Source organism: Felis catus, chromosome E1, assembly GCF_018350175.1.
Source record: "Felis catus isolate Fca126 chromosome E1, F.catus_Fca126_mat1.0, whole genome shotgun sequence".
Lineage (NCBI taxonomy): Eukaryota > Metazoa > Chordata > Mammalia > Carnivora > Felidae > Felis > Felis catus.
This window is the reverse complement of record NC_058381.1, coordinates 40,310,496-40,337,460: the sequence shown is the minus strand read 5'-3', so window position 1 is coordinate 40,337,460 and position 26,965 is coordinate 40,310,496. Positions and strand designations below refer to the sequence as shown.

Here is a 26,965-nt window from a genome sequence, read left to right as displayed (position 1 = left end):
AGGGGGAGGACTGGGTGTAGGAGTCTACTGTCCGAAGGACTTAATTCCTGGAGGGGGTGTCAAGCCTGGGGAAATCTTAATCGGGGAGGCCCAGAATGTGACTGGGAGGGTGTCCTTGTGTGTGATGGGGTGAAGAAGGGAAGGAGTGTGACAGGAGGTGCTCCGTCGGGGCTCTGGAGTGGGCAGGGGTGGGGCACTTCGAGGGGGGAGGGTGGGGGTGGGGGTGAACACGGTCTCAGGCCCCTGGGAGGGAAGAGCTGGAGGCAGAGCCGCCAGGAATCGACCAATGGGGAGAGTGCCCGTATTTGCACTCCGGAGCTTGCAAATTCCTCGGGGCTCAGATATCCGCCCTGACGCCCTCCCCCCTCCCCCTCTCCCTGCCCCCGCCCGCCCAGGGCATAAAAGGCGCCAGGTGAGGCCCTCGCCACTCCTCCCGCCAAGCGAGACACCTCGGGCTACTGAACTTTTCCCGCTGCGTCCCCATGGCTTCCTACACTTACCGCCAGTTGGCCACCACCTCGTCCCTCGGGGGCCCGGGCAGCGGCTCCCTGCGCTTCGCGGCGGGAAATGTCTTCCGCGCGCCCAGCATCCATGGGGGTTCGGGCGGCCGCGGCGTGTCCGTGTCCTCCGCCCGCTTCGTGTCCTCGTCCTCCGGGGGCTACGGCAGCAGCTTTGCGGGCGGCCTGGCCGGGTCCGACGGCCTCCTCTCCGGCAACGAGAAGCTCACCATGCAGAACCTTAACGACCGGCTGGCCTCCTACCTGGACAAGGTGCGCGCCCTGGAGGAGGCCAACGGCGACCTGGAGCAGAAGATCCGCGACTGGTACCAGAAGCAGGGGCCCGGGCCCTCCCGAGACTACAGCCACTACTTCAAGACCATCGAGGACCTGCGGGACAAGGTGGGCGGCGGCCCAGCTTCGGGAGGTGCACCTGTCGCGCAGACCCACCCCCGCGGGCCGGGCGAGGCCCGAGGCGGGCACGGAGGGCACCGGAGCCACCACCCGACAGGGCAGGGCGGTAGCGAGCCCGTTAGGACGTGGGAGGGCCGCAGGGTGGGGCAGAGAGCTGGGGGCAGGTGAGCGGGGGCAGGACAGTGGGACAGGAAGTGGAGGCTGGGGCTGAGGGAAGGGGGTGGGGTGTGCAGCGGCGGTGGGGGCGGGGCTGGAGGGTGGGGAGGTCTGGAAAAGGGGGTGCGGAGGAGTAGGAGGAGGTGGGACAAGGCTGTGGGCTGTCCGGAGGTCTGGGCCAGAGGCCGCAGTCACAGACAAGAGTTTGGCCTGGGAGGGACCCATCCGCTGCTGCCCCCGGCGTGGGCCCCTCTGCAGTGCCTTCCTCTGGTGGGGCAGGTCTGCTTTCCTTCACGCTCCGGCTGGAGCCCCTCCTGCCCCGCCCAAGAGGGCCACCCGGATTTAGGAGGAACTTCTAGGAAGAATGGGAGGGGACAAATGCTGTGGCCTAAAGACCTGGTGAAGGCGGGACACACTCAGAGGCCCCGGGGGTCCTTTTCAGCAATAGTTTTGTGTGGGTGGAGAGTCCTGGGGTTGGGGGGGTGGACCACAGGTCTTACAGGGAGCCCCGAGGCCATGCGGAACTGAGACCTCTGCCTTGAAGAAATGTATCAGAAGCCAGTGGGACATTTAATGGTCCCACATGCTGGGTCTCCAAAGCGGGCCCAGCGCCTGCCCTGTGCCCAGCATGGTGCGGGGTGCTAGGGGCATAGAATAGATAGGCCAGACTTCTAGACGAGGGGGGACAGCTAGAGATGTAAACAACAAAGTAGAATACTGCTTGCACACTTTAAAAATTGTAACCTGCCGTAAGAAATACATTTCAGGGTGTACCCCCACGCGTTCTCGCTCTGTGATGCACACACCCAAAATGGAAGCAAAGCTTTCTTGAAACAATTCTTACCCTGCTGTGGTCCATCTCTTCTCATATTTTATATTCTGCTCAGTTTCATTAAAAAACTATGCAAATCACCACTCACTGTACTGGGTGACTAATGAGCCATGACCTGCTCTTTGAAAAACATGAACCCAAGTACCATAATCCATGATGTGAATATGCCCATCACATCAGAGGGACCTCAGATGGGGGTGAATTTGGACAAGGACTCCTGAAGTTCATTTCCACCTCTGTAAGATAGGCATACCCACTGACCTGGCATGAAAGATGAAGTGCAAAGTGCTTGGCACATAATAGATGCTCAACACACGGGAATTCGCTTTCCTAAAGCAGATTGTGCTTTGCACGGGGGGTTCAGAGAAAGGTAACCCAATACGCCATCTGGTTTGCAGATCATTAGCGTCTGCCTCCCGACCATTTAGAGTACAGGTCTCAGATGCTTTCCTCCCAGACTCACCTCTGCCCTCCCACACCCGTCCCCTACCCCCTGGCTCAGCAGTCCCTGACCACGGTTTCTCCTGCTCTAGCTCCTGGGCAGGGACTGACTTCAAGACCTCCCAGACAGCAGGCCAATGATCAGCTGAGTCTCTAGGGGGTAGGGGCACACCCATTTGTTTTCCTCTGTCTTCTGCGAAGAAAGTGGGTGGACAGAGCCAATATGCTGAGCTGGTGCCAACCTCCTGCCTCTGTCTTCCAGATTCTCGGTGCCACCATCGAGAACTCCAAGATCGTCCTGCAGATTGACAATGCCCGTCTGGCTGCCGATGACTTCCGGACCAAGTGAGTATGTGTTTGCCCTGGAGGGCTGCAGAGGGGGCAATGCCAGGCCCTTTGGGGGCTCGGTGCAGCGGGGGACTGCTCTCTGTCCTCGCTCACCCCAGCTGGCCTGGAGTAAGCCCCACCACCTCCACGGACTCCTGAACCATGAGGGGAGATGGGAACTCTGCAGGGGTTCGGAGGAAACGGTGGCCTGACTGCACCTATTTCCTCTGAAAGGCTTGAGATGGAGCAAGCCCTGCGCCAGAGCGTGGAGGCCGACATCAACGGCCTGCGCAGGGTGCTGGACGAGCTGACCCTGGCCAGGACCGACCTGGAGATGCAGATCGAAGGGCTGAAGGAGGAGCTGGCCTTCCTGAAGAAGAATCACGAGGAGGTGGGTGTCAGGCTGCGCCTCCTGTCCATCCCACTCCAGCTTTCCAGGGCTGAGGACACTTTTTTGTCCCATATCCTCTTGACCATGGCCGTACTTGCTGTCCCCTCGGCATGGCCCCGGGCGTGGAGCAGGGCTTCCGGGGGTTCCAGCAGCGGATGGAGGCCACCTCGTCTGTCCTGCGGTGGTGGCTCCTGGTCTGCACCTGAAAATCAAGCCCTTTCCGCCTGGGGGACGGGGGAGTGACTTGGCCCAGGCCCAGCAGGCTCTGGGCTCCGACATGCCCATCTCTGCTGTGTCTTTCCAGGAAGTCAGTGCCCTGAGGGGCCAGGTGGGTGGCCAGGTCAGCGTGGAGGTGGATTCCGCTCCGGGCATCGACCTTGCCAAGATCCTGAGTGACGTGAGAAGCCAATATGAGGTCATGGCTGAGAAAAACCGAAAGGATGCTGAAGACTGGTTCACCAGCCGGGTACGGCGAGGGGAGCGGGTGCCCTCTGGGGAGGTGGCAGGGAGAGAGGGCTTTGTGCTCTCAGACAGAGGTCTGCCTCAGTGCTGACTCCTTCTGCCTCCTCTCTTATTGCAGATGGAGGAGCTGAATCAGGAGGTGGCCGGCCACACAGAGCAGCTGCAGATGAGCAAGACGGAGGTCACCGAACTGCGGCGCACCCTCCAGGGTCTGGAGATTGAGCTGCAGTCGCAGCTAAGCATGGTTTGTGCCCCCTGCCCCGTGGGATGCACGCCGGGGCCCTCGCAGCCTTGCGCAGCCCGGGCCGTGGCTGTGCCCATGCCCTCTCTGGGAACCGGTCTCCGCTGAGTCTGTTCCCTCTCCCTGCTCTCAGAAAGCCGCCCTGGAAGGCACGCTGGCGGAAACAGAGGCCCGCTTTGGAGCCCAGCTGGCCCAGATCCAGGCTCTGGTCAGCAGTATGGAAGCCCAGCTGAGCGACGTGCGTGCGGACACTGAGCGGCAGAACCAGGAGTACCAGCAGCTCATGGACATCAAGTCACGGCTGGAGCAGGAGATCGCCACCTACCGCAGCCTGCTGGAGGGACAGGACGCCCAGTACAACAACCTGCCCACCTATAAGGCTCTCTGAGTCCGGCAGCCTCCTGAGCTTCCTGCTGTCCCGCAGAGAGGTTCCCCTGGGGAGGGGCGTGTGGGAAGGGACGGGCCCTACTCCCAGCTCTTTCCCTGACCTGCCAATAAAGCTTTATGACCCAAGGGAGGAAGGATGTTGGGTTTGTTGTCTCAGCCTATAGAGATGGGCCAGGACTTGGTCCTATTAAGGTTTTATTTGGACCAGAGTGCACCCTGTCCTAAGAGAGGGAAGGGGTGGGGTACATGCTAACTCCTACGGTCGTGGTAATTCCTGTTTGCGGAACTTTTCATTTATCAAACCTGTTCCTTGAAACAAGCCTGTGATGGGGGCTCAGTCGGTTGAGCGTCCGACTTCGGCTCCGGTCATGATCTCACGGTTCGTGGCTTCAAGCCCCACATCGGGCTCTGTGCTGACAGCTCAGAGCAGCCTGCTTCAGATTCTGTGTCTCCCTCTCTCTCTGCCCCTCCCCTGCTCGTATTCTGTCTCCCTCTCTCAAAAAAAAAAATGTAAAAACAAACTTGTGAAGCAAGCATTGCTCCCATTTTTTATAGAGGGATAAACTAAGGATCAGAGAGGTGAAGTGGTTTGTTGTGTGTGTAACTGTTCCAACATGGCAAAGGTGGGATTTGAAACAGTGTTTTGTTTTGTTTTTCAAATTTAGTTTTTTTTTTTTTAATGTTTATCTTTGAGAGACAGAGTACGAGTGGGGCAGGGGTAGGGAGAGAGGGAGACACAGAATCCGAAGCAGGCTCCAGGCTCTGAGCTGTCAGCACAGAGCCTGACTCAGGGTTCCAACTTGTGAACCGTGAGATCATGGCCTGAGCCGAAGTCGGACACATAACCTACTGAGCCACCCAGGTGCCCCCAGAGTTAGTTTTCTTTCCACTTTACTCCCTCATGGGTGGGTGTGTGTATTTGTGTGTCGGAAATTAATGTTTATTTGAGCACTTAGTATGTGCCATTTAATCAAACAACCCTCAAAGGTAGTTAAGTAGGAGTACGCGTCGTATAGAGCAGGAAACGGGGAAGTTAGGTAACTTGTCCAAGGTCACAGAGTGTCTAGGTTTCCTGCTTACTAGCTCGCTGGGCCACCTTGTACCCCAGTCTCCTAGGATTTGACGCTCCCTTGTGCTGGGTCCTCAGTACCTTCGGGTCTTGTTCCGTGTGAAGTCCTAGGACCGGGATCCCTTGGGGGCAGCTCCTTTTGATAACATTTCTTCACCAAGCCAGGAACGGGGGCAGGCATCCCACTGAGAAGGCTGAAGAGAGTGTACCCGTTGGTGTGCATCTGTGTGCGTGCGTGCGCTAACACATTCATGCATTTCTGGGCAGCCCCACATAAGCCCCCTACGCCCACCAGCTCATACCTGGGCCCAGAGCCTGGAATGGGACCCGGCCGTGACCTGGACCTCCCGCACAGACCCCCAACCTGGCTTGCCTGAGGCTGGTCCCAGGCCAGCAAAAGAACGTAAGTCCCAGCTTCCTGGTAGAACTCTGCCCTTGTGGGGGTGTGGTCTTGCCACTGTGGTTTACAGTTCAGCTGCCAAGAATTGAGGCCAATTAAAGGTAAATAAGTACTTCCCCTTGGCTGGGAGGTTCATCCTGAGTGGGTCTGTTAGGTCCCAGGGATCTGCCTGACGGCAGGTCCGCTCTGCAAAGGAGGGGGTCAGGTGAGGAGCACTCTACCCCCTGCCCCCAGAAGGGCTCCTGTAGGGGACTGAACTGGACACTTGTCTGCTGTGTGTGTCCCCCACTGTGCTAAGGAGCCTGGGATCCAGGCATACCCTGTGCTGTTGATCCTGAGGTGGTGGTCTTTCTAGTTTTCTGTGGGTCTTAGAGGGGTTTGTTAGCTTGCTGTAAGTCAGAAATGGGGACCCCAGAGCTCAGATCTCTCTCAGGGTCTGGAGCCCCTCTGCTACCTCCCTAGCTGTTCTGCCCTGGCCTCCAGCATCTATGACTACTCCCCACGCCCCCACCCCCTCCACCTCACTTAACGTTGGGGGCCTGGCCTCACTTGGAGGCTGGGTCTGTCCAGAGATTTCTGTCCCCTGTTCCTGAAAGCCTCTGTTGTCACAGCTGAAACCCTCCCCTATGCCCCAGAGGCCCCTGGAATGTGCTGTGGGGCGGGGTCTGGGCTCACACAGGTGGGTCAGGTGACTGGGTTGCAGGTCTGGGTATCGGGAATGAAGCCTTCCTTTGTGTGTGTGTGTTGGGGGGGGGACAGGGGCACTTTTCTGTCTCGGTCTGGGAGCTGAAACTAGGGGTACTGTGTTGACAGAGAGTCTGGACTAGGGGAGAGGGAGGGGGAGGGAGAGAGAAGGGGAGAGGATTTAGAGGGTGCGTCTTTCCATCCCCGCTGGGCATTGCATTATGACCACTGGGTTTGCAAAGCATTTCCTGTCAGTCATGTGGCTCCATCCCTGTGAGTCAGACTGGGCAGGAGTTATTTCCATTTTCCTGATTGGTAGACTGAGGCTCAGAGAGGAGGCTGGATTACCCAAAGTCCCATACTGAAGTCAGCCACATACCTAATAGAGGAGGAATTATCCAGGCCCCAGGATGTGTGCTCTCTCCGTGTGCTGACACCTCCCTGGTGGGGGAGAAGGGGGGGGCAGGTGAGGGTGGATTTATGGAGACCACACCCTCACATGTCATTGAATGTTAACGGTGGCCCTGTAGCAGGACTCTGTGTTCATGGCTCCAATGGCTCCGTGATTTCTTTTTGTTTGTTCTGGTAAAATACACATATAATTTACTCTCTTAACCATTTGAGAGTCTATGGTTCTGTGGCACTGACATTCACACTGTTATGCAACCATCACTATTGTGTATGCTCCTGTGTCCGTCTTGTAAAACTGAAACCCTAAGTCTGTTAAATAGTAACCCCTTGTGTGATTCTGACTATTCTAAGTACCTCATATAAGTGGAAAAATGGCCCAATTTTAAGTCGGGAACCTGGCTCAGGGAGGTTGAGTCACACCCAGAGGTGGAGTCCAGCCCAAGGCTTTTTCCACTGGGCTGCTTGTCCAGGAGAGAAGGCCCCGAGACAGCCTGTTTGCAGTGGGCAAAGGACAGAAACTAGCACAGCATGGGTGGGCTGCCTGGGGCAGGGCCCCAGGCTGCAGCCTGGGCCGGAACCAGGTAGAGCTGGGTCCCCACCCTTGCCTGGCCTCTCGACCTGCTGCTAATGAGCAGGAAGCAAGGGGCCTCAACCTTGAGCTTGCAGGAGCTGTTTGCACTGAGACCAGGGATTCGTGACTGGGACAGCTCCTGCCCCCGGAGAGGCCCGATGGTGTGTAAAAGCCCCCTTTTGAAGGGTGCTGGAGAGGAGTCAGGGTGCGGATGAGGGGCTGGCCAGGTGCCCATCCCTCCCTCAGCCTGGAGTGATGGCGTGTAATTGTTCCCGTGTTAATTGCTGGGGCCGTGATGTCTGCAGAGGCTTTAATGAGCTGTGGCTGATCTGACTTTGATTATTTTTCTTTCGGAGGGAAAGACAATGTCCTCCCGCCCAGGAGACAATACTGCACTGTCTGGGCCCAGTGCTCAGAGGCCCAGCTCAATCACCCCCTCCCACCCAGGCCTGTCTCTCTTACCACCCTAGCTCAGATGGCAATCCCGGGTACTGAGCCACACTATCTGCTTCCTTAGAAGATGGGGAGCCAAGAGGAGGCAGGATGGGGGCTCTCAGGTCTCAGGTGGAAGCTGACAGTGCCCCTTGCCACAGGAACCTGTCCAAGGTTTCACAGCAGTAATTGACGGAGCCAGGAATTGAACCCAGGCCTTAGGGACTCTGGAGCTCTATTGACCTCAGTGTGCTTCAACCCTGGAAACGGTATCGTCCTGACTCTCCAGATCAGCCTTGTTTACCTCCCCAAACCCAAGAGCCCTGGAGCCGGGGCTAGAGGGTCAAGCCGTGCCTCCAAATGGCACTACCCACATGTAACAGGTATCCCTGAAAGCCGGCCTCTGGGTTGGTGGCAGAGAAAAGGGCTTTCCTGAGTGTTTTGCTCCCGCCTCTGGCCTCAGCATCCTGCTCTGTAAAGAGGTGTCTTCCAGTCGGCCTGCCAGGCCTCCCAATCTCCTCCCTCCCAACACTCAGGCACGTAGAACCCTCCGGGTCGGTCCCTCCCCGGCCCCACAGCGCTTGACAGGACAAACGGAGTTAATCTGGCTTTGCTATGCAGGGACATGCCTCTCTCTGGAGAAGGCAGGGGCTTCCCGGACCAGGCTCCAGTCTTATCTGCAGAGGTTTGCCCCAACGTGTCCCAGGAGCAAGCAAAGGTTCAGCGACATGTGCAATTGGCAGGTGGCGGGATTATCAATCAGCCCCCTGTCAGCCCTGAGGCTCCTGGTCTTTGGGAGAGTGCCAGGGTGGTGGGGCAAGGGGCTGGTGGGGGCCTGGGGTGGGGAGGAGAGGAGGGGATGGAGGAGGAGAGTCCTGCTATATCAGGGAAATGACGGATGTTAGCTTCTCTGATCACCTTAGCTGGAAATGCGCTCATGACCCCCTCTCCTGTCCTCAGCCTGTGCCCATGGGCCCTGCATTCCTGGGTGTGCCTCTGCCCACCCATCCCCAGAGGCCACTGCTATCCCCCCCACCCCCCCAGCCCCGCAGGCTCACACATGGGGTCTGGGAGTGGGATGACAGAGCAGCGATAGGGAGGGGGCTCCCAAACTGAGAGCATGGAGCTGGCCGCCTGGGGTGAGGGTCCTGGGCTGGAGGCAGCAGAGGAAACTCCGGGAGGGCAGAGCTGGCCTGGGCTGCTCTACCCGTAGGCGGAGGCCTGGTAGCTGTGGAGTGACAGGAGTTTTCTCCCCAGCAACTCTTCACGTTCTCCCTGGAGTGCAGACATGAACCTGCCTTCGAAGTGTTAAAACCATGGCCCCGGGGCAAAACACCATTCATTCTGAATCATCTCTTTTGTTGCATTTAAAAAAAAAAAAAAAAGAAAAAGAAAAAGAAAGGAGAAACTCCACACCAGCCAGGCAGAGGTGTGCAGGCGGCTGTGTTTGAACACGGGAGTTGGCTTCCTTTTGGGGGAGGAGACGAGGTCCCACAACAACTCGGAGGGGTATATAAGGAGCCGCGGGCTGGGGGGAGACATTCCTGGGGCCCTGCTTCCAGCCCAAGCCTGAGGCTCCACCAGCACTTCTCCAGCCTGCTGAGGACTCACCCGCTGCCCGGCCATGAGCACCACATTTCTGCAGACTTCTTCCTCCACCTTTGGGGGTGCCTCTACCAGAGGGGGTTCCCTCTGGGCTGGGGGAGGCGGCTTTGGTGGGGGGAGTCTCTACGGGGGCGGTGGAGGCCGCAGTATCTCGGCTTCTTCTGCTAGGTTTGTCTCCTCGGGGTCCGGAGGGGGCTACGGCGGCGGCGGCATGAGCTGCGGCTTCGGTGCAGGGGCTGGTAGTGGTTTGGGCGGAGGCTTCGGAGGGGGCCTCGGAGGAGGCTTAGGAGGTGGCCTTGGAGGTGGCTTTGGTGGGGGTTTTGGCGCTGGCTTTGGTGACTTTGGTGGCGGCGATGGCGGCCTCCTCTCCGGCAACGAGAAGCTCACCATGCAGAACCTCAACGACCGGCTGGCCTCCTACCTGGACAAGGTGCGCGCCCTGGAGGAGGCCAACGCCGACCTGGAGGTGAAGATCCGGGACTGGTACCAGAAGCAGAGCCCCAGCAGCCCGGAGCGGGACTACAGCCACTTCTACAAGATCATCGAGGACCTGCGGGACAAGGTGAGTCCTCCAGCATCAGCGAGAGGGGAGCAGGTGGCTGGCGCCCTGCATACATCTCCATCATCTTTCTTGCTGCCTCAAGGAAATCCTTTTCCTGCCCAGGCAACGGCTGTCGGTGTATAACTTGGAGAGCAGGGAATGCTTTCCAGGTGCGGAGGCCAGCATACGTCCGCTCAACTTGGCAGTGAGAATCTGCTCAGGAACTCTGGTCGGGGGAGGGTCCGAGGTGGGGGCAGTTACGCACACCAAGCAGGGGTCTGCATAAAGCTCCCTTTTGCTTCTTTTGCAGGAACGGTTAAGGGTAGCTTCAGGAGCCTTGAATGCCAGGACCACCTCCCTCACCCTTTGAGGAGGTCTTTGGTGCGAAAAAGCTCTGTTGGGACTTAGGAGACCTGGAACTCATTATGTGCTCTGCCAGTTACTTACTCACCCTCTCTACTTAGCTGGACTGGTTTCCTCAGCTGTAGCGTGCCTTCCTGCCCTGCCCTCCAGGGTCCTACTGGCTGTGGAATGTTCTGTGGGTCCATGGCTGTGCCAAGTGTGCAGGAGGCCAGTGACCAGGGGAGGCTGGCAGAATATTCCCGAGAAGGCTGCTGAACCCCACCGCACCCAACTCCTGGCCAGGCACTTCCCACAGGGGAGTCCAGGCACTCCTGGCTCCTTGGTTTTTCATGCCCTGGAGGCAGGAAGGGTGGTGTGGGCTCACACCAAGTATGGGCACTTGAGGTGAGGCTGAACTCTGCCCCGGGGAGCCTACAGGCCTCTGTTGCTCGTGTCAGAGGGGAGACTGTCAGTAAGGCGTCTGACCTGGGGTGCAGGGTGGGGAGAGGAGTAGGGAAGAGAAAACAGTGCTCCAGATACCAACTCCCTGCCTCCTGCAGATCCTGGGGGCCAAGATCGACAACTCCCGGGTCATCCTGGAGATCGACAATGCCAGGCTGGCGGCAGATGACTTCAGACTCAAGTACGCTCCTGCCTCTCTCTCCCCTCCAGATTCACCCCCTTTCTTGGCCTTCTCTCCCTCTTCCGGCTCCAACAGCCCTCACCCCTGCTCCAACAGCCCACAGCCCACTTCCTTACTCTGGGCTCCCTCTGTCTTCCCAGGTATGAGAACGAGCTGGCCCTGCGCCAGAGCGTGGAGGCCGATACCAACGGCCTGCGCAGGGTGCTGGACGAGCTGACCCTGACCAAGACCGACCTGGAGATGCAGATCGAGAGCCTGAACGAGGAGCTGGCCTTCCTGAAGAAGAACCACGAGGAGGTGGGGGCCGGCAGGGGCTGCTGGTGGCGGGGGGCAGAGTGGGACCATGGGCACCTCCTCATCGTTGACCGAAGGGCTTGGTGGTTCAGATATGCTCCCCTCCACCAAAAACAGGGTGTGTCGCCACGGAGAGCAAGGGGTACTGTCCTTTGGGAACCCAGATCCCTTTCCTTCTTGGATCCATAGCCAGGCCAGGTGGTCAGTGGGACCAGCTGTCCTGATTTGTCTCATGAGCTCAGACAAGGGCCCTGCTGTCTTGAGTCCTCCCGTAGGACCTAGCAAGGAAGAGAGACCCTCAGAGCCAAGGGGCCCATGTGCTCAAACTCTTCACGCTCACTGGGCAACAGAGGCTGGGGGGTGGGTATGCAGGAGGGCGAAGGGCATGTCGTGAGTCAGGCACGAAGCCGGGATTGGCATGTGGGAGCCCGCTCTCTGCCCCCTCTTCTGCCCTCCGTCCCTAAACGGGCCCCACCCACTCCGCAGGAGATGAAGGAGTTCAGCAGCCAGCTGGCCGGCCAGGTCAACGTGGAGATGGACGCGGCCCCGGGCGTGGACCTGACCCGCGTGCTGGCCGAGATGAGGGAACAGTACGAGGCCATGGCCGAGAAGAACCGCCGGGACGCCGAGGCCTGGTTCTTCAGCAAGGTGGGCCTGAGCTCACGGCCGCGCCTCAGCTCCCCACGTCTCCCAGGGTGCCTGTGGGCCTCACTGGTCTTGTGCGTGGCCTACAGACGGAGGAGCTGAACAAAGAGGTGGCCTCCAACACAGAGATGATCCAGACCAGCAAGACAGAGATCACGGACCTGAGACGCACTTTGCAGGGCCTGGAGATCGAGCTGCAGTCCCAGCTCAGCATGGTAGGGCCTCCGACCCCCCACCCGGCCACAGCCCAGCGCAGCCGGGCCTTTGCCACCGTCCGTGGCTCCTTAAGTCTCGGGGTTCCCAAGCCTCCTCCCAGGGGGTTCTCTGCACTCCGTTCAACACCCGTCTGCATGCCCGCGGCATTTTCCTTCCTGGCCTGATGTGGGGTCCGTTGACCACCCCCTCCAGAAAGCCGGGCTGGAGAGCTCGCTGGCGGAGACGGAGTGCCGCTATGCCACGCAGCTGCAGCAGATCCAGGGGCTCATCGGCGGCCTGGAGGCCCAGCTGAGCGAGCTCCGCAGCGAGATGGAGTGCCAGGACCAGGAGTACAGGACGCTGCTGGACATCAAGACGCGGCTGGAGCAGGAGATCGCCACCTACCGCAGCCTGCTGGAAGGCCAGGACACCAGGCAGGGGCCAGGGTGCAGGGGGAAGCCTGAGGGAGGGGCCGGTTGGGGTTGGGGTGGAGAGTCTTCGGGGGACAGCAGTGGGACAGGGAAAAGGAAACGGAGGGCGTGTTAGTGTAGATCAGAATCTGTCTGCTTGGGGGTGGCAGGTCTGAACAGGTTCTCAGGACGTGCCAGCCTCTAGAGAAGTCAGATGTGCAGGTGGTGGGGGGTGGGGGCCGCTGGAGAGGATTGCTTAGCCAGACACCGGGGCCCCCTTAGGGAGACCTGGGCTCATGCTCTCCCCTTACATCTGCTTCCCCTCTCTTTCAGGATGGCTGGCTTTGGCACCAGAGAAGGTAAGAAGGCTTAACTCTTCCCGCATGGGGCCGGGGGGGGGGGGGGGCGGGCATGGCGGCTGTTGAAGCCACCGTTCCCCTTGGCATGGGGTGGAAGCAGGAGGAGGCCAAACATGCCAGTGGGGCAGGAGCACACCCATTTCAGGTGATACCTCTTCCCCGGGGGACCCTCCATCAGCCCCAGTAGAGTCAGGGCTGAAGATTTATTGAGAACCTTCCGGGTTGAGCAGGCTTTGTCCAGGGCATAGCTTCCTCCAGGCCCCACCTTCCTGCACTTATGGGAAGAAGCCCCCAGTTACTACCTGTTCACCCTGACTTTCTTGCTCACTGTGGGGCGCGAACTGCCGCTGCCTGCCTCCGTGACGAGTGCTTCACCGCCAGACCTCCTGGCCACTCTCGAGGGATTGGCCAGCGGCCATTCTCAGGGGTGCTGTCTGGTTCTCCCCGAGCTCAGCCAAGGTCCTGGCTGCCTTGGGAGGGCGAACAGCGAGGGTCCCCCCTCCCCCACTCTCATGCTTGCTCCTTCTTTCTACAGCCTCCCTGGGAGGTGGTGGCGGCAAAGTTCGCATCAACGTCGAGGAGACAGTGGACGGGAAGGTGGTTTCTTCTCACAAGAGAGAGGTCTGAGTGCCTGGCGCAGGAGAGACCTCCCTGGCCACCCCCACCCTCCCCAGGCTGGATGGAGGACCACCCAGAGGGGCCAGAAGAGCAAACCCCAGTCCCTGCTTTCAGAGGGTCCGGCTCTCCCTGTTGGGCGCTCGGCATCCTCCCCCTCCCTCTCCCCACCTGCTCTAGAACAGGGACAGGCAAGAAGTAGCTGTATTGTGTGACGAGCTGGATCGTACCACGTCTGCCCATGCAATAAAGAATTGCTTTTCCTTTTGCAAATATCTCTTGGTAGTATGTCCAGTTTTTCTTGTTGGGGGCCTCTGTGGGCCTAGGACCCACATGATGATATCTCCTACTTTGGCCTCTTCCCTGCACCCAGGACCAATTCAGACTGTTCTGGTGACTTGATGTTCTGGCTCATTCCATCTAGTGATCATGGAAGCAGGAGACGGGGGTTGCCCTCAGAGCAGTTGGGTGTACCCGGCAGAGGACTTGTCACATTGAACAATTATTTAGCGAGCAACTGACTGTATAGGTCGTACTGGTTACCACCGTGTGGTTGGCACTGTGCTACGTGACCCCACCCCCACGTCCTATTTAAGGCAATTGTGGGCCATCAGGATTTACGATTCCCACCTTAGAGATGAGGAAGCCAGGGAGGTGAGTGACTCCCTCAGGGGCCTCATGGATGGATGGTGAGCAACAGGGCTGGGACTGGACCCTACATCTGTATGACTTTTAAGTTCAGCGCTTGTTCTGGGACGCCAGGCCCTGGCCTTGCACGGCTCACTGCCAGGACCTTCCTCCTTATTTCTGGTCCTCCTACATGTGTCCCTAGCACCTCCCCTCTTTTCCAGTCAGGCACACCTGACCTCCAGAGTGGCTGAGCCAGGTACCATCGCTGCCTCCTGCAAAGAGGGACCTTATCTACCCCCTTACCCCTGAAGCTGCCATCTCCTTCCCATAAGGCAATTACCGTGCTCAGAGGGAAAGACACCAACTCCGGGAAGCCCTCTCTGATTTCTCTAAGCTTAAATCCAAAGCAACATCAACCCCTATTGCCCTCCTCAGTCCAAACCTCACTCCTGCTCCCCCGACCCCAGCATCTCTGCCTTTGGGCTCATTAGAGCAGCAGTGACATCCACACACACCGAATTTGTTGCCTCTGGTCTGAGGCTGGTTCCTCTGGGATTCATAGTCCCAGACAGAGAGCAAGGAATGAGGAAGCAGAGCGTTCTGGGTGCTGTGGCTGGGCTGGGCTCTGGTGAGGACTATGGGGAGAGGGAGAGCCGGTTTCTTAGTCCTGCTGGGAACAGGAGGTTGGAGGTGCCTCTGTTCTGAGAATCAGATCATCCGGGGGAGAATTAAGCCCTCTGAGCGGGCCACCCTGAGTCTTGCTGGGGGAAACTCTGCCCAGCAACCCTGGTTGGAGAGAGGGTGGCGTCTGTTTCTTCGGGAGGAGATTTAATCTAGAACGTGTCTCCTGAGTACACACTTGGAGGCCAGACTTCTCTGGGGCTGGAGGAAGGAAACAGAATTTACGAAGCCTCTATTCTGCAGGACTCTGGGCGGGGCATTCAGAGGATGGCATCTCAATGACTCTCCTGGAGGCTTCGTGAAGATGGGGTGGGCCCTACATCCTCAGTTTTCAGAGGAGGAAACCGAGGCTCAGGGAAGTTAAGTAGCTTGAATTAAGTCACAAGCTGGGAAATGGGAGGCTGAGCCTGGGAATGAGCCCTCTGATTTCAGACCCTTGCTCTTCTCTGGACGTCATGAGGGTGATGGAAACTGGCAACACCTTTCTTAAGAGAAGCCCTCTCTTTTTTTTTTTTTTTTTGTTTTTTTTGTTTTTGTTTTTTCCGACAGTTTTTAGACCCAACATTTGATTTAATTAACTAATTATTTATTTTTTCTTTTCAAATTTTTATTTAACTTTTAGTTAGTTAACACAGTGCAACACTGCTTTCAGGAGCAGAATTCAGTGATGCATCACCTAGGTACAACACCCAGTGCCCATCACAAGGGCCCTTTAATACCCATCCCCCATCCAGCCCATCGCCGCCCACCTCCCTCCATCAACCCGCTGTTTGTTCTCTATCTTTAAGAGTCTCCTGTGGTTTGTTTCCCTGTCTCTTCCTTCTTTTTCTTTTATTTATGAAACCCCTTTCTTAACGTCTGTGGGAAGCCAGTTCAACTGTCATACAGCCGTTACCGTCAGAAAGATTACTCTCACATCTAGCTTTGGTCTCCTGTGCTGTGGCTTAAGTTCACACCGAAGCCCAAAACATCAGGTGTCATGTTCCCTGACATCCTGACAACAACCAGGCCCCTTGCTGAATCCAGGCCCCTGCTCCTGCTTCACCAGCCTCCGGGCCTCTGTCAAGAAGTCTCAGGCCTTCAGAGCAACCCACGAGGGTTTTCTCAGCCCACAGTTTGCCAAAATAACAACCCCCTGCAAAGGTGCAGAGAAGCAAGAGGTGGGTCTCCACCCTTATCCAGCAGGCCTTCTCTTGGGGCCAGACCCTGGGCTGGTGGGGAGAGAAGGCTGGTTCCGTTTCCTTGGAGGGCCCCTTCCACTCTCCTGGGATCCTGGGAGCTGACAGAGAGGGCCTTGGATCTGCCAAGTCCTGTTTCCTGCCTGACCCTGGAGTGAGATGCTCACACCCAGGGAAAACTGGTGTCCTGCCGAGACCTTTAAGTAGTCTCTGGGCAGAGATGGCCCGCCTTCTGCCTGCCCCTGGGCTGAGGTCGGGCTTGGTTTCCAGCCAGTGTGGGAGGCAGACAGCAGGCCTCCCTTCTACCCTAGGGAGAGGGTAGCTATGGGACGAGGGATTAGGGCCTTGGGTGTGTCCTCTGCACAGGCTGGGCTTCCCAGGGTAGGCACGGGGCACTGCCCATCTCCCTGAGGACTTTGGTTGGTCCCTGTCCCTCTGTGGGTCTCAGCGTCCTCATCTTTAAATTGAGGAGTCTGGCTGGACCAGACGATTTCAAGGTTCTCTATGACTTGATCTGTGTCCTGGGACCTCGGAGGGGATCCTGGACTGTGACATCGATGGCCCTGGGGCTGTGTCTCCTCTTTGCACTGCTGAGTCCTCAGAGTGGGAGCTACATAAATATTTGTTGAATGAATGCATGACTTTCCTCCTCCTTCGCTTTTTCCCGTTTTAGATATGGCTCCGGACATTCACCAGAATCTTGGGCGAGTATGTCCCTGGTGGTCACCTGTCCCTCCACGGACAGCTGGCAGCTTCTCCCATGAGATCTGTAGCAGGGATGACCCCATCGGATAATACTCCTGGTTGCCATTCATTCTCATCTCAAGCCAGCAGACAGGGGTGTCTGGCTGGCTCAGTTGGTTAAGCATCCGACTTCAGCTCAGGTCATGATCTCATGGCTCGTGAGTTCAAGCCCCATGTCAGGCTCTGTGCTGACAGCTCGGAGCCTGGAGCCTGTTTCTGACTCTGTCTCTCTCGCTCTCTTTCTGCCCCTGGCCCGCTCACACTCTGTCTTTATCTCTCAAAAATAAACATTAAAAAAAAAATAAAGCCAGCAGACAAAACAAACAAACAAACAAACAACAAACAAGCAAACAAAACACCACTTCTCGGGTGTTTGAGAGCTTCTCTCTGCCAGGAGGGAATGCCTTGGAGGTTTATAAAGACCTTCTCAGGGTGCCTGGGTGGCTCAGTCGGTTGAGCGACCGACTTCGGCTCAGGTCATGATCTCACGGTCCGTGAGTTCGAGCCCCGCGTCGGGCTCTGTGCTGACAGCCCAGAGCCTGGAGCCTGTTTCGGATTCTGTGTCTCCCTCTCTCTGACCCTCCCCCGTTCATTCTCTGTCTCAAAAATAAATAAACATTAAAAAAAAAAAAAGACCTTCTCAGGGTGCCTGGGTGGCTCAGGCAGTTAAGTGTCCAACTCTTGACTTCAGCTCAGGTCATGATCTCGTCGTTCCTGAGTTCGAGCCCCACATTGGGCTCTGTGCTGACAGCATGGAGCCTGCTGGGATTCTCTCCCTCTCTCTCTGTCCCTCCCCTGCTTGCTCTCTCTCTCTCTCCCTCCCTCAAAATAAATAAAAATAAACTTCAATAAAATAAAATAAAATAAAATAAAATAAAATAAAATAAAATGTGAAAAAAAAGAACTTCTCCTCAGGGAATGTAAAACCGAGTCGGGGAAATAAAGTAGGAACACCAGCTGTCACTCGTCTGATTGTTGTGGCACCGTGCTGGCTACAGGGACCAGAGAGGGAGGCAGAGCAGGCTGACACAGAATGGAGGCCCAGGACAGGTCACGATGCACAGATGAGCTGGAATTTCCTCATTTGTAAGAAGGAGGGGCTCTGCCTGCCAAGTGCTTCCCTAGGTCAGGTGCTTCTCAAACGCTCACTCATCAAATGCCTGTTTTTCAGTTGTGACCACCAAAGCACTGACAGGTTGAGTAACTTTCCCAAGGTCACACAGCCAGTTGATGGCAGATGTAGGTTGAAACTCCGTTCCATCTAATTCAAAGGCTTTGCCGACCTCACTGGGTTCCTGGGAAGCACGGCGGTAGAAGAGGGATTCTAGAGAGCCGGGTACCATAGCCATGTAAGGACCTGGTGCATTGAGGCTGGGCCGGAGAAGGCTCCTGAGTCCTGCTATGTGAAGCAGGTGTCTCTGAGGGCAAGGTGGATGACCACCGTCTGGGGAAGGTCTGCTTTTCATGAAAGGCTCCTCCACTGTGAGAGGTGGGTCGGGCATCCTGGGGTCCAGGCCCCTTGCGGTCCAGGGAAAAAGGGAAGGAGGGAGGAGCCTGATCCAAGAGCCAAGCAAGGAAGGCTGGATTAGGAGCTGGGGGACAGGATGTAAGCCTCAGCTGTGCAGGCGAACCATCTGGCACCTCTGGACAGATCTTTGAGAACCAGAGACTCAGAAAGCCGTTGCTGAAGGCAACGCAATTCAGTGCAAAGTCCACAGTGAGTTGGTGCTGGAGCTGGAAACCCAGGCATTTCTCCTTGCTTCCCACCGCCTTGGGCCTTGGCATTCTGGGTCTTGGTTTCCTCACACGTGAGAAATGAGGGCATTGGGCGGGAAAGTTCCCATGACAATTCCGGCTTTGACATTCTGCACTGACTATCCTCGCAAGCCCCCAAGCTTCAGAGCTCACGCTAGGACAGACAGTAGACAGGCCGACCCATCAGGCCATGAGCTGCACAGGTCCAGCCACTGTGAGAAAACAGGACCATCCACCAGCTGGGCCTGCGGTGACAGGGAGCCCGGGAACGCAGAGAGCGACAGAGGACGCCCGTGCTTGGGTGGGGTGGCATTGACACTGGCCTGAAAGGGATTGAGCAGGCAGTAGTGAAGGGTGCAGACCCTGGAGACAGAGGCTCACAGTGAATTTAAGCTTTCTGGACCTCAGTTTCCTCATCTGAGAAAAAGGGTGTGAAAAAAACAGTAGAGTTGTTTGCGAGTTATGCACGGAGAGTGTTTACGAAATGTTAGCTAGTGTTATTTTATTACCTTTGGTAAGTATGGAACGGAACACTCAGAGATCACACACTGAGTTCACAGCAAGGCTCAGAGGCACCATCATTTGGGGTAGAGAGAGAGAGAGCCAGAGACAAGCTTTAAATCTTGACTTCATAGCGACCTCGAGCAAGTAGCTTGGCCTCCCTTCACCTCACTTGCCTCATCCGTAAAATGGGGCCAGTAAAAACCCTCCCCCGTTGTTGTGCGGACTCAGTGACAGTGTGTGAAGCAAAGCCTTGATTGCAGGGGGTGCTGGTAAATGCAGTGTTCCCCCCGCCCCCCGCCCTTACTGAATTTGGTGTGATTTTGTCAGAAAGCAAAGAGGGAAGCTCAAGATGTGTGAGCAGTGCCTCAGCTCCCACACTCTGTCCTTCCTCATTTGGAGCAGGGCCAGTAGAAGCGAAACTGGGGCCCCAGGATGGGTCTCTGCCCAGCTTCTTCCAGGAGGGCCCTGGGGTTCACCATGGGTCAGAGGAAGGCATTCCTGCGTCAGGCACCATAAGTACCTGCTCAGGAGGGGAGTGGTGGGGAGGGGCTGTGCCCTGACCCTGCGAGGGGAGGCATGTCATGGCCACTCTATGTTTGTACTACTGGGACTTTGGAGGATCTGTGGTATTGTTCCTCTAAGAGGCGTTGGCCTGAATCTGCTGTCAGCCCCGGGGGGAGGATCGTCACTCCAGGCTTGGCAGGTTTCATTAATCACCTTTTTGTCAGTTTTGATCCTCTCCCCGAGAGAGAGAAGAGAGAGACAGCCTTGAGAGGTCCTACTTTGGGCTGAATCACAGCTTTTCAGAGAGAGAGAGAGAGAGAGAGAGAGCAAGAGTGCTGAGCTATCAGTTTTGGGCAGGAGGGCTGGACAGGGTCAGAGGTCAGCCTGAAGTACTCCCGCCCCAGCCTTTGTCTTCCCTGGGAGACCCCAAGCCTGCCCTGGCTCTCTCCCTGGTGCTGACACTCGCTGGGTGAAACACAGGCCCAGCTTCCCTACTCACAGAAAACAAAGGGCAGGAAAGCGCTGACTCACAGTCCTCTTTCCTGGTCCGGGTTGCTGAATCAGCGAAGGGGTTTTGGGGAGAACCACAAACCTGTGTCACCCCACCTGAGCCCTTGGTCTAGTCCAGACCTCCTGGCTGCTGTGGGCCAGCAGGCTCCCCCTGAGAGGCCATTCGTGACAATCCTGGCCTCCTTGGTGAGTGGGAGTTGGAGCCTGAGCCCACAGTCCTCCATTTTAGCCCTAGAAACTTCTCCTACCTTGGGCTCCGAGAGACCACTGCTAAGCCCTTTTATTCCAGCCTGAGGGCTCCTCGGGCAGGGTTACTAAGCAGTCTCTGAATTTTAGCTGCATCCTAGGCTCCTCGGCGGAGACCCTGGCCCCAGGCCCTGGGTTACATCCTCCTCTGGGGCCTCTTGGTCAAATGCTCACAAGCTGAGATAGGTGTCATGTGACCGGGGGGCTAGAGAGAGCCCTGTCAAGCATTATAAGACTCCCTTTCTGGACTTGACTGTGCCTCTAAGGCAGCTGGGATGATGGCATGATTGAACACACGGGTCAGGCTGATCCAGGGCTCCTCAACCTTGACAATATCGACCTTCTGGGGTGGAGAATTCTTTATTGTGGGCTGTCCCGTGCGTGGTAGGATATTTAGCAGCATCCCTGGTCTCTGTCCTCTAGACAGCAGCAGCAAGCCCCTGTTGTGACAACCAATGTCTCCAGACATTGTCAAATGTTCTCTAGGGAGCAAAAGAGTCCCTGGCTGAGATCTGCGGATTCATCTAGGGTGACAGTAGAGGGAATTGTGGTCTTCCTAGGGATATAGGGCACGGGTAGCTGACTGGGAAAAGGTATGGGGAGCTTTATGGAGTCCAGAAATGTTCTGGGTGATGGGTAAACTTCATACATAGGTAAAAATGCGTTAAGCTGGGGGCACCTGGGTGGCTCAGTCAGTTGAGCATCTGACTTCGGCTCAGGTCGTGATCTCACAGCTCGTGAGTTCGAGCCCTATATTGGGCCAGCTTTGCATTCTCTGCATTCTCTGTCCCCCTTTCTCTCTGCCTCTCCCTGACTTGTGCTCTCTCCCCAAAATAAATACACATTTAAAAAATGCATTAAGTTGGACACAAATGATTTGTACAATTTACCGTATGAATAATATACCTAAAAAGGGAGTTTTAGTGTCAGACTGAACCAGACTTGGGTCCCAGGCCTGACTACCCTTAAGCCTCGGTTTCCCCATGTGTAAAATGGGGTTACGAGTAGGACCCACGTCATCGGGCTGTTGCAAAGATCGAATGACAAGTGAGTGTACTTAGTCCCGTGCCCACCCATGGTGAGGGGTCTGAGTGTGTTAGCTGTTATGATGTTCAGGGTTGCTTCCTTCCTCATTTTGTACCTCAGTCTCCCTGGGTTTTGATGGTCTTGGGAACTATTTTTTTTCCCCCCAGTTTAAACACTTTCAAGGTAGTCGATTCTACAAGACCGAGCAGTTTGTCATCAGAGTCTCTGGGAGCACTGGAGTCGATGAAATGCTAAAGAGGGGGCAGAACATTCCAGTCTGAAGTTTTGGAGACAGAAAGAAGGGAGGCGAGGGCCTTGTGAAGCACAGGGCCACCTTGCAGCTCTGTCCCCATTCTAGTACTGGGTGGAGCTGAGAGCCCGTGGAGGGAGCTCCCACAGTACAGAGGTGAAGTTGAATTCAGCTGTCAAAAGGGTAGTCTCGGGCAGAACACCGTTCCCTCTGAATCATCCCTTTTGTTAAGGCTTAAAGCCACCCCCAAAGGCACAACCCACCTTGGAGAGCAGAGGTAACTGGCTTGTGGGAAACAGTACAGTTGGCACCAGTCAGAGGGTGGGGAAGGGAGGAGAGAAGATGGGGCAATTGTCCAACCTCGTAGAAGGCGGTATAAAAGGCCCCCACTCCAGGGAAGAGCCACCGTCTTCGGCCCAGGCCAAGCCCAGCTGCAGTCCTCACCTGCTCCCCATCTTGCTGTCACCATGAGCTGCCGCATACAGAGCTCCTCCGCCAGCTATGGAGGTGGATTCGGGGGTGGCTCTTGCCAGCTGGGAGGAGGCCGCAGTATCTCTACCTGCTCATCACGCTTTGTCTCTGGGGGATCAGCTGGGGGCTACGGGGGCGGCATGAGCTGCGGCTTCGGTGCAGGGGCTGGTAGTGGTTTTGGCGGAGGCTTCGGAGGGGGCTTTGGAGGTGGCCTTGGAGGTGGCTTTGGTGGGGGTTTTGGCGCTGGCTTTGGTGACTTTGGTGGCGGCGATGGTGGCCTCCTCTCCGGCAACGAGAAGCTCACCATGCAGAACCTCAACGACCGGCTGGCCTCCTACCTGGACAAGGTGCGCGCCCTGGAGGAGGCCAACGCCGACCTGGAGGTGAAGATCCGGGACTGGTACCAGAAGCAGAGCCCCAGCAGCCCGGAGCGGGACTATAACCACTACTACAAGACCATCGAAGACCTGCGGGACAAGGTGAGTCCTTGGATGTTGGCAAGGGTTCTTCTGTGCAGGCCAGAGCCGCAAAGGCCAGGAAATGCAGTATGGTAGAACCCTCACCCCCCCCCTGCAGGGGAAAATTCTAGTCTTTTACCAGCAAGTGTCTCTATTCCTGATAACCTTCCTTAGGCCACTGCTCCCCAAACGCGTTTTCTCCTACTATCCATTTTTACTGTTATTACCACTCATGTCAACATTTTTACCACTTTTTACTGTCAACATTTACTGCTTTGTTATTAGTGACTGGATCCCTATAATTCTAACCCACTGAGTTGTTTGGAAACCATGACAGTTTTTAAAAAAAATTTTTTTTAATGTTTATTTATTTTCGAGGGAGAGAGAGAGAGAGACAGAGCAAGAGCGGGGGAGGAGCAGAGAGAGAGGGAGACACAGAATCCGAAACAGGCTCCAGGCTCTGAGTTGTCAGCACAGAGCCTGACGCGGGGCTTGAACTCATAAACCGTGAGCTCATGACCTGAGCCGAAGCCGGACGCTCAACAGACTGAGCCCCCCAGGCGCCCCAACCATGACAGTTTTAAAAGCCGCTAAGAATGACTCCAATCCTCAGAGAGAGGGATACGTGTCCATTCACTGGTCTTGGAATACTGGTTGATGTTGTAAGGGCCCCATTTAAACTGTTACACTCAATTAGCTACGGCCAGGTGGGAAAGATGGAGAAGAGGCTCAGCCAGCATTAAACTGAGATTCCTTCATCGAGGACTGTCCATCACGCTGGGACCCAGCTTGCTAGAACAGAAATCCACCTGCCTGGGCTATGTCCCAGCTATGTGCGGTGGAATTTGCTTTTTTAATTTCAATTCAAGTTAGTTAACATACAGTGTAGTCTTGGCTTCAGGAGTAGAACCCAGTGATTCATCTCTTACATATGACACCCAGTGCTCACCTGGAAAAGTGCCCTCCTTAATGCCTGTCCCCCATTTAACCCACCCCCACCCTCTCCTCTAGCGGCCTGCTTCAGAATATGGAAGTTTAGACAAGAAATTCAAACCGTTGGGAGTATTTGTTAGATCTTTTCTCTTCTCAGCCCAGAGGCCAGCTCCAACGAAGTTACTATGAGCTGCCTGGAGCCAGGCTGATCCCCTCCTGACCTTAAGGTCACCTGCTCTCACAATGGCGGGCTTGCTAGTCTGGGGCCATTAGACATGATGAACCACAGATGTTCTCGGCAGGGTCATTCCCCTGAAACGTGCATCCCTATCTTCCCCACCATGACCAGGCGTAGAATGCCAGAGTGACTGGGCAAATGGAAGGACTTGCCCCACCTCTCCCTTTACAAGAAGAGGAGAGAAGTGCCTTATTCTGGCTTGCGGGGACAGTACAGACAGCCAGATGATGACAACAGTCCTGCCCACACTGTCTCTTCCTCCTCCCCAAACTCGTGGACCCTCCGGTGATTGCCTCCTGTATTTTGCAGATCCTGGCGGCCACCATCGACAACAACCGGGTCGTTCTGGAGATCGACAATGCCAGGCTGGCTGCGGACGACTTTAGGCTCAAGTGAGTCCTGGCCTTTCCAAACTGTCTTTTATTTGACACAAATGCTCATCTGAACAGTGAGATCGGAGCATCCCAGGGGTGAAGGTCTTGGAGAAGTAGCAGAGTCCAGTACAGAATTAGGGGAGTGTCTAACTTCTGTGTTGCTTTTTACATTAAAAAAAAAAATCGTTTAGGTATGAGAACGAGCTGGCCCTGCGCCAGAGCGTGGAGGCCGACATCAACGGCCTGCGCAGGGTGCTGGACGAGCTGACCCTGACCAAGACCGACCTGGAGATGCAGATCGAGAGCTTGAACGAGGAACTGGCCTTCCTGAAGAAGAACCACGAGGAGGTGAGGGCCGGCAGGGGACTGCCATGGCTCAATGGCCTCCACTGAGAAAGGGGAGCAGCCAGACTTAGCCCTCCGTGGTGGGACCTGGAGGTGCTCCCTAGAACACGTTGGTAGCACTCAGAGCCAAGGAGAGGGAGGTCAGGAGCTTCACACATCTTCCTTTTCCATCCCTACAGGAGATGAAGGAGTTCAGCAGCCAGCTGGCCGGCCAGGTCAACGTGGAGATGGACGCGGCCCCGGGCGTGGACCTGACCCGCGTGCTGGCCGAGATGAGGGAACAGTACGAGGCCATGGCCGAGAAGAACCGCCGGGACGCCGAGGAATGGTTCCACAGCAAGGTACCCGGCCCTCTCACCCCGTGGTGCCCGGGGATTCCAGGGCCTTCCACTGGGCTCCTCCGTAACCTTCTTCCTGCTCGGATTTCAGAGTGCAGAGCTGAACAAGGAGGTGTCTTCTAGCACCGCCATGATCCAGACCAGCAAGACAGAGATCACAGAGCTCAGACGCACCCTCCAGGGCCTGGAGATTGAGTTGCAGTCCCAGCTCAGCATGGTACACCTGCTGCCTCCTGCCCAGCAGCCAGCACCTCTAGGCCTCTGCCTGGCCTGGCTCCCCTTCTCACTTCTCTGTTACCCCCTCCCCCCCAGAAAGCCGGGCTGGAGAGCTCGCTGGCGGAGATGGAGTGCCGCTATGCCATGCAGCTGCAGCAGATCCAGGGGCTCATCGGCGGCATCGAGGCCCAGCTGAGCGAGCTCCGCAGTGAGATGGAGTGCCAGAACCAGGAGTACAGGACGCTGCTGGACATCAAGACGCGGCTGGAGCAGGAGATCGCCACCTACCGCAGCCTGCTGGAGGGCCAGGATGCCAGGTAGGCCCTCTCAAGCCTCTCTGTTGGGAAAGTGACCACAGGACCCTTGGACATTCGAACAGGCAAGGCTTTAAGGATCAGGTCCTCATGTTCCATATGGAAGCTTAAACTGAGCTTAAACTGACTGGATGGAGATCCAGGACCAGGGCTTCCTGTTTTCTTGAATCAGACTGCGGGGGGATTTCCTCAGTGGCCTGCAGGGTCAGTACCTTTAAGCTTTCCAATTTGGGCCTTTGGATTAGACTGGCAGGAATAGGGGCCATGGACAGAACGGCTCATATTGGAAGAATATTGCCTTGGGTTCAGGTCGGCTAAACAAAGCGATAAAAATGGCGATTTCACTGCCTTCAGACCATTTGCAGGGACCAGGCTGTCCTTGTGGGCTCAGCGGGAGTAGGGTGTAGGTTTCGAAGGAACCAGAGGGAGGACAAAAGATCTGGCAGATGTCCTGGATTTGGGGCCGGTACTATGTCCTCCTGAGGTCCCATAGGCCTGCCAGTTACCTGTGGCGGCCCTTGGGCTGGGGCACAGTTGGTAAGGAAGCCCAGCTTGGGGGCCTCTCAGTGATCTGAGTCGCTCGATCCAAGGGCAGATGAGCGAGCAGCTGTCCTTGGGTGATTTGTGCTCACGCCGCTCCTCTTCTCTCTCCCAGGATGGCTGGCTTACCCTCCTCAGGAGGTAAGGAAACAACCCGGTGGGAGAGGCGAGTCGGCTCCTGCTCGCTGCCCTGGGGGGGGGGGGGGGCGGGTGGAGGCAGTGCCAGACTCCCCAGTGGACGGAGGGAGGGGGTTATGGTGGACGTGGTCATGTGCTCGTCTGTTTCTTTTCAGAATAGCTGGCTCTGCCCCATGGAGCCACTGGGAGGCTTTGGAGGCTTCCCCACCTTGGGGGACAATAACATAAGAGTCCCTATCAGCTAACGCCCAGCCTGACCAGTGAGGGGGCTTGGGGCCCTCCTGGGGGGCCCTGACCTGCTGAGGTGGGTCTTCTCCAGCCTGAGTGTCTCTTGCCCCCTCTGTTTCTCAGGAAGCACCAGCGTCACTGGCACCACTGCCTCCCCTCCCAGTCGCCGCATTTCCGACACCCGTAAGCCTTAAATCCACCTGGCCTCCTCTCCCTCTGTCTTCAGCACCCAGAGGAGAGAGATGACAGGTCCCTGCAGGAGAGAGGGAGGGACCGCAGGACGCTCAGGACACCGGCCCCCCGGGGCTCTCCCGAGGGCGGGCGCTCTGCGCTTCTCTCCCTGGGCACCTCCCCTTCTCCCTTATCTGGCTACTCCGATTTCTCAGCTTCTCTGCTAAAAAGAAAAGACGATTCGATAAAGTTTTCTGCCTTTCTGCATATGTATTTTTGACTCTGGCCTGATTTCTGAGGGCAGGACCTGCCGAGGCCCTGATTTGGGGTGACAGGTGGGCGGGTACCGTTGGGCCAAGCGGCTTACCCCAACAAGGCCTGGCCCAGGCAGCTCCCAGCTGGGCAGGACACGAGGCACCTGGGCCAACCATCAGGGCACAGACACGGGGGAAATGGGTGGCTCATGGGCCACGGTGCTCAGCAAACACGGACAAATGCAACAAACTGGAGACACGCGAGGCCACGTGAGCCAGTTCAACACCCTATAGGCTAGAAGGTGGCAACGGGACACTCATAGAGTCAGGGAATGGGGAGATTCGGGAAAGAGGTCCAGAGGGCTCTGGGGAGGGCTTCGAGGGCCAGTGCTCCCTTGCAGAGAAACAGGGGGGCAGGAGACACTGGGGCTGGTTTGGGGAGGAGACGCAGGACAGTTACCCCAAGCCCAACCTGCTGCCTCCCCCCTTTCTTCAAGTACCTTCCTTTTAAGATGATGGACATCCGGACCTGCAGTTCCCCTCTACCCACTCCAA

General features: G+C 56.7%; 3 protein-coding genes across 3 annotated transcripts; all 3 read left to right on the top strand.

Moving 5' to 3' along the window:
- Positions 1–405: 405 nt before the first annotated feature.
- On the top strand, positions 406–4,278 carry KRT19 (keratin 19). The gene is made up of 6 exons (XM_003996859.5): positions 406–899; positions 2,603–2,685; positions 2,902–3,058; positions 3,363–3,524; positions 3,639–3,764; positions 3,895–4,278. Exons 1-6 carry the CDS (start codon positions 483–485, stop codon positions 4,147–4,149), a joined length of 1,200 nt encoding a protein of 399 aa, XP_003996908.1. The 5' UTR covers positions 406–482; the 3' UTR covers positions 4,150–4,278.
- A 4,928-nt stretch (positions 4,279–9,206) lies between these two features.
- On the top strand, positions 9,207–13,639 carry KRT15 (keratin 15). Its single transcript, XM_006940345.4, has 8 exons — positions 9,207–9,882; positions 10,764–10,846; positions 10,987–11,143; positions 11,627–11,788; positions 11,875–12,000; positions 12,194–12,414; positions 12,724–12,749; positions 13,285–13,639. The coding sequence occupies exons 1-8, from the start codon at positions 9,340–9,342 to the stop codon at positions 13,374–13,376; spliced, it is 1,410 nt and encodes a 469-aa protein (XP_006940407.3). The 5' UTR covers positions 9,207–9,339; the 3' UTR covers positions 13,377–13,639.
- An 8,101-nt stretch (positions 13,640–21,740) lies between these two features.
- LOC101087886 (keratin, type I cytoskeletal 13) lies at positions 21,741–26,429 on the top strand. The gene is made up of 8 exons (XM_019817881.3): positions 21,741–22,342; positions 23,802–23,884; positions 24,058–24,214; positions 24,391–24,552; positions 24,641–24,766; positions 24,862–25,082; positions 25,735–25,760; positions 26,109–26,429. The coding sequence occupies exons 1-8, from the start codon at positions 21,860–21,862 to the stop codon at positions 26,177–26,179; spliced, it is 1,329 nt and encodes a 442-aa protein (XP_019673440.3). The 5' UTR covers positions 21,741–21,859; the 3' UTR covers positions 26,180–26,429.
- The last annotated feature ends 536 nt before the right edge of the window (positions 26,430–26,965 follow it).